Source organism: Harpia harpyja, unplaced genomic scaffold (assembly GCF_026419915.1).
Source record: "Harpia harpyja isolate bHarHar1 unplaced genomic scaffold, bHarHar1 primary haplotype scaffold_481_ctg1, whole genome shotgun sequence".
NCBI lineage: Eukaryota > Metazoa > Chordata > Aves > Accipitriformes > Accipitridae > Harpia > Harpia harpyja.
In genome coordinates, this window is record NW_026293405.1 from 1 (window position 1) to 18,347 (window position 18,347).

The 18,347-nt window shown below is 66.0% G+C and overlaps 1 protein-coding gene across 1 annotated transcript; it reads right to left on the reverse strand.

The window, feature by feature from the left end:
- Positions 1-2,533: 2,533 nt before the first annotated feature.
- On the reverse strand, positions 2,534-17,276 carry PRR12 (proline rich 12). The gene is given in 15 exon segments (XM_052779740.1): positions 2,534-2,829; positions 2,832-3,132; positions 7,487-8,246; positions 8,248-8,647; positions 8,701-8,858; positions 8,860-9,317; positions 9,320-9,386; positions 9,388-10,037; positions 10,039-10,904; positions 12,765-12,926; positions 15,738-15,857; positions 15,956-16,099; positions 16,186-16,357; positions 16,867-16,938; positions 17,031-17,276. Coding segments are annotated over 15 exon segments (4,872 nt in total).
- Between the last annotated feature and the right edge of the window lie 1,071 nt (positions 17,277-18,347).

Sequence of the window (18,347 nt, forward strand, 5' to 3'; positions counted from 1 at the left end):
AGCAGGGTCTCAGGAGGTCTCTAGGGGTCCCAGGGAGTCTCTATGGGTCCCAGTGGGTCTCTATGTGCCTCAGGGGGGTCCCAAAAGATATCTATGGGTCTCAGGAGAGTCCCAGAGAATCCCAAATCACATCTATGGCTCTCACACAGATCTCATGAAGATCCAAAAAAACATCTACGGGACCCAAAAAGGTCTCAGGGGTCTCAGAAAGTCTCCGTGGGCCCCAAAAGGGTCCCAGGGGGGTCCCGAGGGGCATCTACATGCCCCAGGAGGATCCCAGAGGGTCCCAGGAGGTCTCTGTGGGTCCCAGAGGGGTCACAACTAACATCTACAAGTTCTCGGAAGTTATTAAGGGGGTCCCAAAAAATCTTCCTTTTCCAAAAGATCGCTATGTTCTGCCTGAGATTCCCAGAAAATCTTTTTCGGTCCCAATAAATATCTACACGCCCCAATAAATTCTTAGGGGGGTCCCAGGAGGTATCCAGGGGTCCCAGGAAGGGTCCAGAAGGCATCTGTGTGCCCCAGGGAGGTCCCAGGGTGTCCCAGGAGTGTCGCAAGGGCTCCCCGGAGGTCTCTGTGGGGCTCAGGAGGTATCTACGTGCCCCGGGAGGGTCCCAGGAGGTCTCTAGGGGTCCCAGTGACTCCCAGGAGGTCTCTATGGGGTCCCAGTGACTCCCAGGAGGTCTCTATGGGTCCCAGTGACCCCCAGGAGGTCTTTATGGGTCCCAGGGGCTCTCAGGATGGGTCCCAGTGACCCCCAGGAGGTCTTTATGGGGTCCCAGCCCCCAGGAGGTCTTTATGGGGTCCCAGGGGCTCTCAGAAGGTCTCTATGGGTCCAAGGGGCTCTCAGGATGGGTCCCCGTGACCCCCAGGAGGTCTCTATGGGTCCAAGGGGCTCCCAGGAGGTCTCTATGGGTCCCAGGAGGTCTCTATGGGGTCCCAGGAGCTCCCAGGAGGTCTCTATAGGTCCCAGTGACCCCCAGGAGGTCTCTATGGGTCCCAGTGACCCCCAGGAGGTCTCTATGGGTCCCAGTGACTCCCAGGAGGTCTCTATGGGGTCCCAGGGGCTCCCAGGAGGTCTCTATGGGTCCCAGTGACCCCCAGGAGGTCTCTATGGGGTCCCAGGGGCTCTCAGAAGGTCTCTATGGGTCCAAGGGGCTCTCAGGATGGGTCCCAGTGACCCCCAGGAGGTCTCTATGGGGTCCCAGGGGCTCCTGGGAGGTCTCTTATGGGTCCCAGGAGGTCTCTATGGGTCCCAGTGACCCCCCAGGAGGTCTCTATGGGTCCAAGGGGCTCCCAGGAGGTCTCTATGGGTCCCAGGAGGTCTCTATGGGGTCCCAGGAGCTCCCAGGAGGTCTCTATAGGTCCCAGTGACCCCCAGGAGGTCTCTATGGGTCCGAGGGGCTCCCAGGAGGTCTCTAGGGGTCCCAGTGACCCCCAGGAGGTCTCTGTGGGTGCCAGGAGGGTCCCAGGAGGTCCCAGTGGCTCCCAGGAGGTCTCTATGTGCCCCATGGAGGGTCTCAGGGGCACCCAGGAGCTCCTAGGAGGTCTCTATTGGTCCCAGTAACTCCCAGGACATCTCTATGGGTCCTATGAGGGTCCCGGGGGTCCCAGTGGCTCGCAGGAGTTCTCTACCTGCCCCACGGACGGTCTCAGGGGCACCCAGGAGCTCCAGGAGGTCTCTATGGGTCCCAGTGACCCCCAGGAGGTCTTTATGGGTCCAAGGGGCTCCCAGGAGGTCTCTACGGGTCCCAGGAGGTCTCTATGGGGTCCCAGTGACTCCCAGGCCAGGAGGTCTCTATGGGTCCCAGGGGCTCTCAGGATGGGTCCCAGTGACTCCCAGAAGGTCTCTATGGGTCCCAGTGACTCCCAGAAGGTCTCTATGGGGTCCCAGGGGCTCGCAGAAGGTCTCTATGGGTCCCAGGGGCTCTCAGGATGGGTCCCAGTGACCCCCAGGAGGTCTCTACGGGTCCCAGAAGGTCTCTATGGGTCCCAGTGACTCCCAGGAGGTCTCTATGGGGTCCCAGGGGCTCGCAGAAGGTCTCTATGGGTCCCAGGGGCTCTCAGGATGGGTCCCAGTGACCCCCAGGAGGTCTCTACGGGTCCCAGAAGGTCTCTCTGGGTCCCAGTGACCCCCAGGAGGTCTCTATGGGGTCCCAGTGACGCCCAGGAGGTCTCTATGGGTCCCAGTGACTCCCAGGAGGTCTCTATGGGTCCCAGGGCTCTCAGGATGGGTCCCAGTGACTCCCAGAAGGTCTCTATGGGCTCCCAGTGACTCCCAGAAGGTCTCTATGGGGTCCCAAGGGCTCTCAGGAGGTCTCTATGGGCTCCAGTGACCCCCAGGAGGTCTCTATGGGCTCCCAGTGACTCCCAGAAGGTCTCTATGGGGTCCCAGGGGCTCTCAGAAGGTCTCTATGGGTCCCAGGGGCCCTCAGGATGGGTCCCAGTGACCCCCAGGAGGTCTCTACGGGTCCCAACAGATCTCCACGGATCCCAGGGGCTCCCAGTCCTCCCCAGCCCCCAGGACGATCCCTTACGGGTCCCGGGAGCGCGGCAGGGGACGGGACGGGACGGTGAGGACGTCGGGAAGAGAGCACGCACCGGCGGGGTCGGGGTCCTTGCGGTCGGCGGGGTCGTAGAGGGCGGAGATGGCGGAGGAGATGCTCTTCTGCAGGTCCTGGTTCTTGCTGACCGAGTCTTCCTCGTCGGACGAGAAGGACGGCAACGTCTCCAGGTTGCGCTTCAGCTCCTCGTCCAGCCGCTTGCAAGGACTGGGGCAAGCCATCACCAGCCCCTCGCTCTCCGTCCCCTCTAAGCCCCCCGGTAATATGGGGGGGCCGACGGCAAAGGGGGCGGCGGGGGGGACGCGAGGGGTCTTGGAGGGGCTGGTGGCGGCGGGGGGCAAGGCTTGGCGTTGCCGGATTTGAGGAAATCGAGGAAAGACGCCATGAAACCCGACTTCATCTCCGGCTGTTTCTCCTCCACCTCCTTGATCTTCTGCTTGATGCGCTCCCGCGTCTGGCTGCTGTCCAGGGGGGGCTCGGCCCCTGGCGGGGGGGCCCCCGGGGCTGGGGGGCCACCCCCCTCCGGCAGCAACGGGCCCTCCCCGCCCTTCGGCACCGCCAGCTTGATCTGGATTTGGGGGGGGGGGGGTTAGGGGGCTCCCTCTAGGGATGGCCCGGGGACCCCCGGTATCTTCCGGGAGCCCCCAGTGTCTCCCAGTGCCCCCGTTATCACCCAGTGCCCCCCCCCCCCCCAGGGAGCTTCCAGTGCACCCCAGGAGCTCCCAGTGCCCCCCCAGGAGATGCCAGTGCTCCCGTTATCTCCCAGTGCTCCCCAGGAACTCTAAGTACCCCCCCAGGAGCTCCCAGTGCCCCCCAAAGAGCTCCCAGTGCCCCCCAGGAGCTCCCAGTGCCCTCCAGGAGCTCCCAGTGCTCCCGTTATCTCCCAGTGCTCCCCAGGAGCTCTCAGTGCTTCCCAGGAGCTCCCAGTGCCCCCCAAAGAGCTCCCAGTGCCACCATTATCTCCCAGTGCACCCCAGGAGCTCCCAGTGCACCCCCAGGAGATGCCAGTGTTCCCGTTATCTCCCAGTGTCCCCCAGGAACTATAAGTGCCCCCCTCAGGAGCTCCCAGTGCCCTGCAAGACCTCCCAGTGCCCCCCAGGAGCCCCCAGTGCCCTCCAGGAGCTCCCAGTGCTCCCGTTATCTCCCAGTGCCCCCCAGGAGCTCTCAGTGCTTCCCCAGGAGCTCCCAGTGCCACCATTATCTCCCAGTGCACCCCAGGAGCTCCCGGTGCCCCCCCAGGAGATGCCAGTGCTCCCGTTATCTCCCAGTGCTCCCCAGGAACTCTAAGTACCCCCCCAGGAGCTCCCAGTGCCCCCCAAAGAGCTCCCAGTGCCACCATTATCTCCCAGTGCACCCCAGGAGCTCCCAGTGCCCCCCCAAGAGATGCCAGTGCTCCCGTTATCTCCCAGTGCTCCCCAGGAACTCTAAGTACCCCCCCAGGAGCTCCCAGTGCCCCCCAAAGAGCTCCCAGTGCCCCCCAGGAGCTCCCAGTGCCCTCCAGGAGCTCCCAGTGCTCCCGTTATCTCCCAGTGCTCCCCAGGAACTCTAAGTACCCCCCCCAGGAGCTCCCAGTGCCCCCCAAAGAGCTCCCAGTGCCCCCCAGGAGCTCCCAGTGCCCTCCAGGAGCTCCCAGTGCTCCCGTTATCTCCCAGTGCTCCCCAGGAGCTCTCAGTGCTTCCCCAGGAGCTCCCAGTGCCCCCCAAAGAGCTCCCAGTGCCACCATTATCTCCCAGTGCACCCCAGGAGCTCCCAGTGCACCCCCAGGAGATGCCAGTGTTCCCGTTATCTCCCAGTGTCCCCCAGGAACTATAAGTGCCCCCCTCAGGAGCTCCCAGTGCCCTGCAAGACCTCCCAGTGCCCCCCAGGAGCCCCCAGTGCCCTCCAGGAGCTCCCAGTGCTCCCGTTATCTCCCAGTGCCCCCCAGGAGCTCTCAGTGCTTCCCCAGGAGCTCCCAGTGCCACCATTATCTCCCAGTGCACCCCAGGAGCTCCCGGTGCCCCCCCAGGAGATGCCAGTGCTCCCGTTATCTCCCAGTGCTCCCCAGGAACTCTAAGTACCCCCCCAGGAGCTCCCAGTGCCCCCCAAAGAGCTCCCAGTGCCACCATTATCTCCCAGTGCACCCCAGGAGCTCCCAGTGCCCCCCCCAAGAGATGCCAGTGCTCCCGTTATCTCCCAGTGCTCCCCAGGAACTCTAAGTACCCCCCCAGGAGCTCCCAGTGCCCCCAAAGAGCTCCCAGTGCCCCCCAGGAGCTCCCAGTGCCCTCCAGGAGCTCCCAGTGCTCCCGTTATCTCCCAGTGCTCCCCAGGAGCTCTCAGTGCTTCCCCAGGAGCTCCCAGTGCCCCCCAAAGAGCTCCCAGTGCCACCATTATCTCCCAGTGCACCCCAGGAGCTCCCAGTGACCCCCCAGGAAATGCCAGTGCTCCCGTTATCTCCCAGTGCTCCCCAGGAACTCTAAGTACCCCCCCAGGAGCTCCCAGTGCCCCCCAAAGAGCTCCCAGTGCCCCCCAGGAGCTCCCAGTGCCCTCCAGGAGCTCCCAAGTGCTCCCGTTATCTCCCAGTGCTCCCCAGGAGCTCTCAGTGCTTCCCCAGGAGCTCCCAGTGCCCCCCAGGAGCTCTCAGTGCTTCCCAGGAGCTCCCAGTGCCCCCATTATCTCCCAGTACCCCCCCAGGAGCATCCAGTGCCCTTAGAGAGCTTCCAGTGCACCCCAGGAGCTCCCAGTGCCACCGTTATGTCCCAGTACCCCCCAAAAAACTCTAAGTGCCCTCCCAGGAGCTCCCAGTGCCCCCCAGGAACTCTAAGTGCACCCCCAGGAGCTCCCAGTGCCACCATTATCTCCTAGTGCCCCCCATTATCTCCCAGTGCCCCCCAGGAGCTCTCAGTGCTTCCCCAGGAGCTCCCAGTGCCCTGCAAGAGCTCCCAGTGCCCCCCAGGAGCTCCCAGTGCCCCCCAGGAGCTCCCAGTGCTTCCCCAGGAGCTCCCAGTGCCCCTATTACCTCCCAGTGCCACCCAAGGAGCACCTAGCACACCAGTAGCCCCTTGTAACACACCCTACTCCCCCCCCCGAGGCCCCCAATACTTACCAGTGCCCCCCAGTTTCTCCCAGTGCCCCAACAGCCCCCTGCAACCACCCCTAAACCCCCCCCAATACTGACCAGTGGCCCCCAATAGCCCAGTACCAAACAACCCCCCCAAATAAGCCCAAATACCCTCTTCCCCCCCAATCTCCGCAGCCCAAGACCCCGCAGCATCCCCCAGCACCCCCAAACCCCCCCAAATCCTCACCTTGAGGGGCTCCAAGCCATCGCCATCAGCCCCATCCCCAACTCCGGGGTTTTTGGGGGGGCAGGAGACCACGACAAACCCCCCAAATCCCCCCCAACAAGCCCAAACACCCCCTTTCCCCCCCCAACCTCTGCACCCCAAAACCCCAACAACATCTCCCAGTGCCCCAAAATCCCCCAACTCTTCACCTTGAGGGTCTCCAAGCCACGGCTATGTCCACCTCGGAGATTTTTGGAGCAGGAAGGCGGAAAACCAGGGGGAACCCCCAAAAAACCCAGATCCCCTCTCCTCTGCTCAACCTCTGCCTTCCAAGACCCCACAACATCTCCTAGCACCCCCAAAACCCCCCAAATCCTCACCTCGAAGGGCTTGAAGGGTCTGCAAGCCATCACCATCCCCAACCCTGGGGCTTTTTTCGGGCCATTAGGAGACAATGGACCAGGTGGAACCCCCCAAAAAGCCCAAATACCCCCTTTCCCCCCCCAACCTCTGCCCCCTAAGATCGCACAACATTCTCCAGCACCCCAAAATCCCCCAAATCCTCACCTCGAAGGGCTTGAAGAATCTCCAAGCCATCGCCATCCCCAGCCATGGGCTTTTTGGGGCCATTGGGAGGCAACGGACCAGGAGGAACCCCCCCTACAGCCCCAAATCCCCCCTTCCCCCCCAACCTTTGCCTCCCAAGACCCCACAGCACCCCTCAGCGCCCCAAAAACCCCCAAATCTTTCATCCTCACCTTGGGAGCTCCAAGCCATCGCCAAGTCCCACCTTGGGGACTTTGGGGGCCGTTGAGGGACAAGAGACCACGGGGAACCCCCCAACAACCCCAAATCCCCCCTTATCCACCAACCTTTGCATCCCAAGACCCAGCAGCACCCCCAAAACCCCCCAAATCCTCACCTTGAGGGGCTTGAGAATCTCCAAGCCATCGCCATCTCCAATTTTGGGGCTTTTTAGGGCCATTGGGAGGCAACGGAGCAGGAGGAACCCCCCCTACAGCCCCAAATACCCCCTTTTCCCCCCCCCAACCTCTGCCTCCTAAGACCCCACAGCATCCCCCAGCACCCCAAAACCCCCCAAATCCTCAACTTGGAGCGTTTGAAGGGTCTCCAAGCCTTCGCCATCCCCAACCATGGGGCTTTTTGGGGTCATTGGAAGGCAACGGACCAGGCGGAACCCCCCCTACAACCCCAAATACCCCCTTATCCCCCAACCTTTGCCTCCCAAGACCCCACAGCACCCCTCAGCACCCCAAAACCCCCCAAATCTTTCATCCTCACCCTGGGAGCTCCAAGGCATCGCCAAGTCCCACCTTGGGGACTTTGGGGGCCGTTGAGGGACAGGAGACCACGGGGAATGCCCCAAATCCCCCCAACGACCCCAAATCCCCCCTTTCCCCCCCAACCTTTGCCTCCCAAGACCCCACAGCACCCCTCAGCACCCCCAAAACCCCCCAAATCTTTCATCCTCGCCCTGGGAGCTCCAAGGCATCGCCAAGTCCCACCTTGGGGACTTTGGGGGCCGTTGAGGGACAGGAGACCACGGGGCACCCCCCCAAAACCCTCTTATCCCCCAACGCTTGCCTCCCAAGACCCCGCAGCCCCCCCAAACCCCCTCCGAGCCTCCCGAGTCCTCACCTTGAGGGGCTTGAGGGGCTCGAGGCCGTTGCCGTCGGCCCCCTCCTCGCCGCCCTTCTTGCCCCGTCCCCGTCCCCGTCCCCGCGGCTTTTTGGGGCCGTCGGGTGCCAAAAGTCCGGGGGGTTCGGCCAAGGGTCGGATGCGGGGCCGTCCCCGGGGTCTCGGCGGTCCCTCGCGCTTGGGTTTGGTGGGCTTGCGGCCGCGTTTCTTGGGTCCGGGATGGGGTCCGGGGTGGGGGCAGAAATCGATGTCCCCCATGGGGCTGAGGCTGGGTCGGGCTCGGCAGCTGGAGATGAGGTCGGGCAGGAGATCGGGCAGGCGCCGGCTGTTGAGGCGAATGTCGGCGGGGACGTCGGCTTTGTCCTCGTCGTCCTCGAACTCGTACTCCTGGGCGTAGGTTTTTTTGGGGGGCGGGAAGGGGTCCCGCTTGCGGAGGAGGTGGAAGGAAGAGGTCTTGAGCAGCTTCTTGGGTTTGGAGGAGCAAAAAAGCGGGGCGGCCAGCGGGGGCTTGGTGCCCTCGCCCGTGCTCTGGATCAGCCCCAACGGCTCGGCGTTGACGGTGGAGGGCAGCTCGTGTTTGGGGGGCTCCAAGCCCAAGGGGGGGGCTTCGCCGGCGGCCCCTTCGGCGGGGCAGAAAGCCGGGTAGCTCTGCCCCATGTCGTAGGGGGGGGCCTTCAGCCCCTCGGGACGGGGCTCCAGCCCCCCGGTTCCTTCCTCCTCCTCTTCCTCGGCGGTCTTGGGGAAGTCCTCGGGGGGGGGGGCCGAACATGTCCTCCATGCCGGGGAAGAAACCGCGGTCTTCGTCCTGCAGCAGGGCGTCGGGGAAGCAGATGGAGGTGAGGGGGACGAAGCGACCCTTGCCCCCCGCCGGGCTCCCCCCCTCGGCAAACTGGTCCTTGGCTTCCAAGGGAGCGGGGGCCACCGACGGGCCCCCCTCGGGGTCCAGGAGGTGCCCGGGGGGTCCCTGGACCCCCCCGGCCTGCCCCAGGTGAGGCTCTAGCCCCAGGGGGGGTTCCAAAAAGTCTTGGATCTCCTGGGGGGCCGGTAACACCTCCATGGGCTCGGGGGGCAGCGGCGGGGGGGCCTGGGGGTCCAGCCCCTGCGAGCGGACGTGGGCTTGATGCAGGTGGGCTTCCAACAGCAACTGGGGCGAGGGGGGCGGCCGGGGGGGGCCGGGGGGGCGGGAGGAGGCGGCGGGGGCGGCGGGGGGGGGCGGCGGGGGGGGGGCGGCATCCGCTGCTGCTCCAGGAGATGGACGTCCAGGGGGGGTCTGCCCTTGGCACGGGGGTGCAGCTGGCTCTGGGTGTGGGTGAGGACGGAGGGGAGGAGGGACCCCCCCGGCACCGGTACGGCCACCGGCACCACCGGTACCGGCCCCAGTTCGGGGGGGGGGGTCCAGCAGGAGGCCGTGGGGTTCCAGGGGGGGTCCCTCGGCCACCAGCCGCCCGTGCTCGGGGGTCTTGGGCAGGTAAGCGTGGGGCTGCCCCAGCTCCTTGCCGCCGGCCAAATGCTCGGCCGGCTTCTTCAGCTCCTGCCCGTAGGAATCCAGGGCGGGGGGCTGGTGGCCGTAGTGGACCACCGAGGTGGCCGCCAGCCCCTCGCCCCCCCCGCCGGCCCCCCCGCCGGCCCCCCGGTACTCCTTGGCTCGCTCGGGCTTCTTCTTTTCTTTCAGCAAAGCCAGCTCCAGCGCCGCCGGCCCCTCCAGGTTGGAATTGGGCCGGATCACGCTCTGCAGCTGGTACCTCTCCTCCGCCTTGCCCAGCCCCCCGTAGCCCCCCCAGCCCTTTGCCCGCCCCCCCCCCGCTCCTCGCAGGCCCCCAGCCCCTCGGCCGGCCCGCGGGGGGGGCTGGGGGCTTGCAGGAGGTGCTGGATGAGGAAATCCTCGTCCTCGCTGCGCTCGGCCCGCCAGCAGCTCCGCGTCCCCTTTCCCCCCTTTGCCGAACGCCGGGGGCCGTTCCAGCCCCGCCGGCCCCCCCCCGTAACCCGGGGCCATGAAAGAAGGGGATAACACGGAGCCCAGGTATTTTTGGGACTGTCCCGGCGACGCCCCGCTCTGGGGACGGGCGGCCGGCGGGGACTGGAGGGGCCGGATGATGGGCGAGGGGCTGGAGCCCCCCAAACCGGCGTAGGGCAAGGGGGCCGGCATGGCGGGCGAGTGGCCGGTGCTGTAGCTGAGGGAAGGGCTGGCGGTGGGCAAACCCTGGGAGGGGGCCGGGGGGCCGTACGCCGCCGCCTGCCCCCCCTCGGGCTGCACCCCGTAGGGCAGAGCCTGCAGCTGCTCGGGGGAATAGGTCTGGCCCTGGCTGACGCAGGGCTGCAGCCCCTGCCCGCCCTGGCCCCCCGGCCCCCCGCCTTGCCCCCCGGGCGGATAACTGGGGGCTTTGCCCCCCAGCTCCCCCCCCTGCCCGCCGCTGAAGCCCCCGGCGGGCTGCCCGCCGGCCCCCAGGCTTTGCGGGGCCGGGGGGTTGGTGCCGTAGCCGGCGGCCGGCCCCATGGCCAGGAGATTTTGGGGTTGCCCCGGGGAATAAGCGGGGGGACTGGCTGGCGATGACGGAGCTGGGTTTGGGGGTGCTGGGGGTGTAGCTGCTTTGGCACTTGGGGGTGGCGGTGGAACGGGGGGTCTGCCGCGAGGCCGAGTAACTCTTGGATTTGGCGCCGCCGTTGCCGGCGCCGCCGCCGCCGCCGGCCGCTCCGCCGGCGCCGCCGCTGCCGCCGGAATACGCCGGAGACTGAATGATGGGTCGGTAGCTCTGCGTCGGCTCCGGCCGGGGAGCCGGGGCGTTTTTGGGGGGTTGTTGAGACCCCTCGGAACTGGCGGGAGACTGTTCGCCCAAGGGGCTGCAGGAGAGGGCGGCGCGGTGCGGCATTTGCTGGTAAGTGCCGCCGCAGCTCAGGTAGTGCTGGAGGCTGTGGGCCGCCGGCGGCAACTGCGGTTGGGCGCCCGCCGGTCGCTGGTAGTGCTTGATGACGCTGTCCTGCCGCGGCACGGCCCGCTCCCCGCCGCCGCCGCCGAAAACCGAGGCGTTGTAGAGCTGAGCCGGTTGTTCCGCCGGGGCGGCTAACGGAGCGGAGAGGAGGTTAAACTGGGAAGAACTGGGCGGTCCTCGATACGCCGAACCTTGCGCCGGTAAACCGGAACCCAGGACGGCGCTGCCGAGGCGTTCGAAACCCAGAGAAGAGGGGACGCTGGGCTGCGTGGGTTTGATGTGGAGCAGGGGGTCGTGGGGGGAGAGGAGCCCGTTGGAGCCGGGGCTGAAGGCGGCCTCGGGCAGGCTGAGCGGGGAGCTGACCGGGAAGCTGCGCCCGCTGAAGGAAGCCGGGTGCTGGTAGGCGCTGAGCGCCGACGAGGAGGGGAAGGTGCCCGAACCCGGCAGAGCTCCCGAGATGAACAGCTCGGCCGGCGCCGGCGTGTGCATGGCTGCCGAAAGAGAGAAGGAGGGTGAGAGGGGGGGACCCTGGGGTGGGGGGACGCGCCCCCGCGGCAAGTAGAAGCTGGCTGGGGCAAGCGGGAGCTCCCTGGGGCAAGTGGGGAGGCCCCGGAGTATGTGGGGACCCCCCCCAGGGTAAGTAGAGGCTCCCTGGGGCAAGTGGGGACCCCCATGGGGCAAAGAGAAGCTCCCTGGGGCAAGTGGGGATGCTCTGGGGTACATGGGGACCCCCCCCAGGGTAAGCAGGAGCTCCCTGGGGCAAGCGGGGACCCCCCTGGGGCAAGTAGGAGCTCCCTGGGGCAAGTGGGGATGCTCTGGGATAAGTAGGGACCCCCGCAGCGTAAGTAGAAGCCCCCTGGGGCAAGTGGGGACCCCCCTGGGGCAAGTAGAAGCTCCCTGGGGTAAGTGGGGATGCTCTGGGGTACGTGGGGATCCCCCCTAGGGTAAGTAGGAGCTGTCTGGGGTAAGTTGGGACCCCAACAGGGCAAGTAGAAGCCCCCTGGGGCAAGTGGGGATGCCCTGGGCTACGCAGAAGCTCCCTGGGGCAAGTGGGGACCCCCCTGGTGCAAGTAGAAACTCCCTGGGGCAAATAGGAGCTCTCTGGGGTAAGTGGGGACTCTCATGGGGCAAGTAGGAGCTCCCTGGGGCAAGTGGGGACCCCCCCTGGGGCAAGTGGCGATGCACTAGGGTATGTGGGGACCACCCTGGGGCAAATAGAAGGTCCCTGGGGCAAGTGGGGATGCCCTGGGGTAAGTGGGGACCCCCCCAGGGTAAGTAGGAGCTCCCTGGGGCAAGTGGGGACACCCATGGGGCAAGTAGAAGCTCCCTGGGGTAAGTGGGGACCCCCTCTGGTGCAAGTAGAAGCTCCCTGGGGCAAGTGGGGACCCTTCTGGGGCAAGTGGGGACCCTCCTGGGGCAAGTAGAAGCTCCCTGAGGTAAGTGGGGATGCCCTGGGGCAAATGCAGACCTCCCTGGGGCAACTAAGAACTTCCTGGGGCAAGTGGGGATGCCCCAGAGCAGGTTGGGACCTTCCTGGGGCAAACACAGACACCCTGGGGTAAATAGGGACTTCCCTGGGGTAAATGGGGAGCCCAGGGGCAGAACTTGGCCTTCTCGGGGCAAATGGGGACGCTCCGGGGCAGGTTACATCCCCTGGGGCAGGACAGGTTAAACCCCCCGGGGTAAGATAAGACCCTCCCTGGGGCAATTATATCCCCCTGGGGCAGGATAAAACCCCCCCCAGACAGGATAGAGGCCCCCCAGGGCAGGATAGGGCCCTCCCTGGGGCAATTACACTGCCTGGGGCAGGATAAGACCCCCCCCAGAGCAGGATAGGACCCTCCCTCAGGCAGGTTTAACCCCCTGGAGTAGGATAGGACCCCCCCCCAGCAAGATAGGGCACTCTCTGGGGCAATTACACCCCCCCGGGGCAGGATAAGACCCCCCCCCCCAGCAGTAAAGAACCCTCCCTGGGGCAATTACACCCCCCTGGGGCAGGATGAGACCCCCCCCAGCAGGATAGAACCCTCCCTGGGGCAATTACACCCCCCTGGGGCAGGATAAGACCCCCCCCAACAGGATAGAACCCTCCCTGGGGCATTTACACCCCCCTGGAGCAGGATAGGGTCCTCCCTGGGGCAATTACATCACCCTGGGGCAGAATAGGACCCCCCCCGGGCAGGATAGAACCCTCCCTGGGGCATTTACACCCCCCTGGGGCAGGATAGGGCCCCTCAGGACAGGATAGGACCCTCCCTGAGACAGGTTTAACCCCCTGGGGCAAGATAAGGCCCCCCCAGGGCAGGTCACCCCCCACTCCCAGTTGAGGCTAGGGCCCCCCCCAGACCCACCAGTCTGCCAGGAGGGGGTGCGGAACTGGGAGAGCAGGGAGGACGCGGAGGGGCCGGGCTGCGGCGCCCGCGACTCCAGCGCCGAGATGAGGTTCATGACGGAAGCGTCGGGCGCCGCGCCGCCGGCGTGGTGCAGCCCCGTCTCGAAGAGCCCCGACAGCCCTGGGGACACGGAGAAATGTGGGGGGGCCACACACACACGCACGGGTTGGGGAGACCGCGGTCACGTCGCGACACCGCGGTCACGTCGCGACAGGGGACGGCTCGGGGACGTGGCGCTGATGCTTCCCCCGGGAGCGGGGGACAGCTTGGGGACGCTGTGGGGACAGGGACGCAGGGATGGGGACGGGGACGGACACCCACCGGTGTGACCGTGGGGATGCAGGGGCGCGGATGAGGACGTGGGGACGTGGACGGAGCGTGGGGACACGCGTGGGGACGTGGACGGAGTGTGGGGACGTGGAATGGAGCATGGGGATGTGGATGGAGCGTGGGGACACGTGTGGGGACATGGATGGAGTGTGGGGACACGTGTGTGGATGTGGATGGAGCGTGGGGACGTGTGGGGATGTGGATGGAGCACGGGGACACGTGTGGGGACGTGGATGGAGCGTGGGGACACGTGTAGGGACGTGGATGGAGCGTGGGGACACGTGTGGGGACATGGATGGAGTGTGGGGATGTGGATGGAGCGTGGGGACACGTGTAGGGACGTGGATGGAGCGTGGGGACACGTGTGGGGACATGGATGGAGTGTGGGGATGTGGATGGAGCGTGGGGACACGTGTAGGGACGTGGATGGAGCGTGGGGACACGTTGTGGGGATGTGGATGGAGCGTGGGGATGTGGATGGAGCGTGGGGACACGTGTGGGGACATGCATGGGGACGTGGATGGAGCATGGGGACGTTGGACAGAGCGTGCAGACACGTGTAGGGACGTGGACGGAGCGTGGAAACACACGTGAGGACGTGAATGGAGTGTGCGGATGTGGACGGAGCATGGAGACGTGGATGGAGCGTGGGGACATGGATGGAGCACAGGGACATGGACGGAGCGTGGGGACACGTGTGGCAACGTGGATGGACTGTGGGGACACACATGAGGACGTGGATGGAATACGGGGATGTGGACGGAGCGTAGGGACATGCGTAGGGACGTGGATGGAGGGTGGGGGTGTGGATGGAGCATGGGGGACACACACAGGGACGTGGACGGAGCGTGGGGACACATGGGGACACGGATGGAGCGTGGGGATGCATGGGGACGTGGCTGGAGCATGGAGACACATGCGGGGACATGGATGGAGCGTGGGGACACGTGTGGGGATGTGGATGGGGCGTGGGGACATGGATGGAGCATGGGGACACGCATGGGGACATAGACGGAGCATGGGGACACGGATGGAGCATGGAGACACATGCGGGGACATGGATGGAATATGGCAACGTGTATAGAACGCGGGGATGTACGGCAACGTTGATGGCGCACAGGGACACGTGCAGGGATGTGTATGGAGTGTGGGGACACGTGTAGGGACACGGATCGAGCGTGGGGACACGTGTGGGGACATGGACGGAGTGTGAGGACACACGTGGGGATGCGGATGGAGCACGGGGACACGTGCAGGGACGTGGATGGAGCGTGGGGATGTGGGGACACGTGTGGGGATGTGGGCGCCAGTGCGGACACAGATGTGGGGGGACAAGGACACGGGGGGACACAGGGACGCTGTCACCCTGGGGACGGGGGACACGGGGACAACACACGTGCGGACGCAGCGAGCTGGGGACAGAGGGACACGCTGACACGGGGCTGCGGCAACGACCGGACACGGCGACTGTGGGGTCGCGGTGACAAAGGGACACGGGAACCGCGGGGACACGGGGGTCACGGTGCTGCAGGGTCGGGGTGTCGTAGCGACACGGGATGGCGGGTGACAAAGCGACACGGGGACTGTGGGGACATGGGAACCGTGGGATCACGGTTGACAAAGGGACCCGGGGACTGCGGGGGTCGCTGGTGACGAAGGGACGTGGGGTTTGGGTGTCGCGGTGACGCAGGGTCAGGGTGACACAGGGTTGGGGCGTTGCGGTGACACGGAGTCGGGGTGACCCGGGGTCAGAGTGACACGGTGATGTGGGGACAACGGGACACAGGGTTGGGGTGTCATGGTGACACGGGGACAGGGTGACACCGTGACACGGGGTTGGGGTGTCACAGGGATGCGGGGTCAGGGTGACTCGGTGACATGCGGTTGGGGTGTCACGGTGTTGGGGTATCATGGTGACGTGGGGTTGGGGTGTTGCGGTGACATGGTGACGCGGGCCTGGGGTGTCCCAGTGACATGGGGTCAGGGTGACACAGTGATCCAGGGTTGGAGTGACACCGTGACGCGGGACTGGGGGTGTCGCGGTGACATGGCGTCAGGGTGTCACGGTGACAGAGTCTCGGGGTGTCATGGTGACACGGGGCTGGGGTGTCACAGTGACATGAGGTCAGGGTGACACGGTGGTACAGGGTCAGGGTGTTGCGGGTGACACGGGGTCGGGGTGTGTCGCGGTGACACGGTGACGCGGGGCTGGGGTGTCCCAGTGACATGGGGTCAGGGTGACACGGTGATCCAGGGTTAGGGTGACACCGTGACGCGGGGACTGGGGTGTTGCGCTGACATGGGGTCAGGGTGTCATGGTGACACGGGGCTGGGGTGTCCCAGTGACATGGGCTCAGGGTGACGCCGTGACACGGGGTCGGGGTGTTGTGGTGACATGCGCTCCGGGTGACACAGGGGTACAGGGTCAGGGTGTCGCGGTGACACGGTGACGCGGGGGTCGAGGCGTCGCGGCGACGCGGCGACGCGGGGCCGGGGGGGGGTCGCGGCGACACGGCGTCGGGGTGACGCGGTGTCGGGGCGTCGCGGCGACGGAGGGACCCGGGGTCGGGGTGCCGCGGGGTGACACGGTGCCGGCTGTACCTGCGGGGTGGTGGTTGGCGGCATAGCCCTGGAGCGGGTGGGGAGCGCCGTAGGGCTGGCGGTGCAGCAGGTCGGGGTCGGGGTGCGACGCCCGCGAGCCCCCGTACACCAGGCTGGGGGTGGGGGGGGGAAAGGAGGGCCGTCAGCGCCTCGCACGCTTGACACCCCCCCTCCGTCGTGCGAGGCACGGCAGGGAACGGCCTACAGGCGTCGCTCACGGTGGCGAGCTGCCCGCAAGCGGGCGACGGGTGCGATGGGCACCGGAGAACCACCTGCAGGCGTGCAACAGGCACCCACGGGCGTGTAACGGGTGCGATACACGACGGGGAACCCTCTACGGTCGTGCGGTGCCCAGTCGTGAGCTGCCCGCAGGCGTGCAACAGGTGTGATACGCAGCACGGAACCGGGTACGGTCGCGCAACAAGCACGGTGCGCGGTCGTGACCTACCCGCAGGCGTGCAACAGGTGCAATACGCAGCACAGAGCTGCTCACGCTTGTGCAAAGCACAATTCTGAGCTGCCCGCAGGCGTGCAAAGGCTGCGATGCGCAGCACAGAACCGCTTACAGTCGCGCAACAGGTACGGTGCACGGCCGTGAGCTGCCCGCAAGCGTGCAAAGCCTGGGATACACAGTGAAAAACCGTCTGCGCTTGTGCAACGGACAGTTGTGCGCTGCCCACATGCGTGCAACAGGTGCGATACGCAACAAGAGGCTGCTTACAGTTGTGCAATGCACGATTGTGAGCTGCCCGCAGGTGTGCAACAAGCGTGATACGCGACGGGGAGCTGCGTACAGTTGTGCAACCGGCATCATGCACGCTTGTGAGCTGCCCGCAGGGATGCTACTAGTGTGACACACAATGGGGACCCGCCTACAGTCGTGCAACGCACAATTGCGAGCTGCCCGCAGGTGTGCAACAGGTGCAACACATGGCACTGATCATCTACACTTGTGCAACATATACGGTACGTAGTTGTGAGCTGTCTACAGGTGCGTAACAGGCCTGCTGCGCAAACAATGCAACAGTGCAACACCTGCAACACGCAAGCGTAAGCCACCTAATCACGTGCAACGTACATTTGTGCAACACCCGCAGCCGTGCAACAAACGCGATGCACAATCACGCACTGTCTGCAGCCGTGCAACACGCGCAATGCACTCGTGCAACGCGTGCAACGCATAACCGTGCAACTCCTGCAGCTGAACAACAGGTGCAACGCACACTCACACTCGCGTGCCACCCACAGTCGTGCAATGCACCACCAAGCACCCGCAGGAGCCGTGCGGCGCACACAGGACGGGCAGTAGCGTAAGAAGCCGCCGTGCAACACGTGCTTGTGCGATGCCTGGCACCGTGCAACACACATAGGATGACCAGCAACCGCGCCACACACGCTCACGCAGCGCCACGACGCACCCGCCCCCGTGCAACGCACGAGGACTGGTGCGCCGCACGCGCCGCTTGCAAACAGCGGCACGCCGGCACGCCGCGCGCCAGCCCTCCAACCCCCGTGCGATGCACGAGCACGCGAGGCCATAGTCGTGCAAGGCGTGCGACGCGTGCGCTTGGGAGCCCGGCGCGGGCGGCTGGCGCCGGTGACACCCGCCGTCGTGCAAGGCCCCGTGCCCCCTCGTGGCGCACGGGGGTGGGCTGGCACCCCCTCGAGCCGGTGCACGGGGGTGCTGGCACGCTGTGCACGAGCACCCTGGGGACCATATGCCCTGTGCACCAGCACCCCGGGGACCCCGTGCACCAGCACCCCAGGACCTGGCGCACCAGCACCCCAGGACCTGGCACCCCCAAAACCCACTGCACCGGCTCCCCAGCACCCCAGGACCTCAGCACCCCAAGTCCCAGTACACGGTCACCCCAGCACCCAGTGCACCCCAGTCCCTGGTGCACGGACACCCCAGCACCCAGTGCACAAAGACCCCTGCACCCCAATACTCCTGCACCCCCGAGCTGCTACGCCCAGTGCACCCCAGCACCCGGTGCCACAGGGTCCCCGCACCCCAGAGCTGCTGCACCCACTGCACCAGGACCCCAGCACCCAGTGCACCCCAGACCCCCATGCAACGGGTCCCCAGCACCCCAATATTCCTGCACCCCAATCCCTTGGTGCACCAGGACTCCAGCACCCTTGTCCCCGGTGCCCCTTGCACCCCAATACTCCTGCCCCCGCTGCACCAGGATCCCTGCACCCCAGCACCCCAAGTCCCAGCGCACCCCAGCACCCCGATGCTCCTGCACCCAGTGCACCGAGGCCCCAGCACCCCAAGTCCCAGCGCACCCCAGCACCCGCTGCAACAGGACCCCAGCACCCCAGACCCCAGCACCCCAGTCCTTGGTCCACCAGGATCCCTGCACCCCGGTACCACCGGTGCACCCCGGGGTCCTGCACCCATTGCAACCGAGGCCCCGGCACCCCCAGCACCCAGCATCCTGGAATCCCAGCACCCCAATACTCCTGCACCCGGTGCACGGGGTCCCCAGTCCTCAGTGCACCGGGACCTCAGCACCCCGGTACTCCTGCACCCCCAGTGTGCGGTGCACTGGGACCCCAGTCCCCAGTGCACCTATTGTCCCCAGCACACCTGCACCCCAGCAC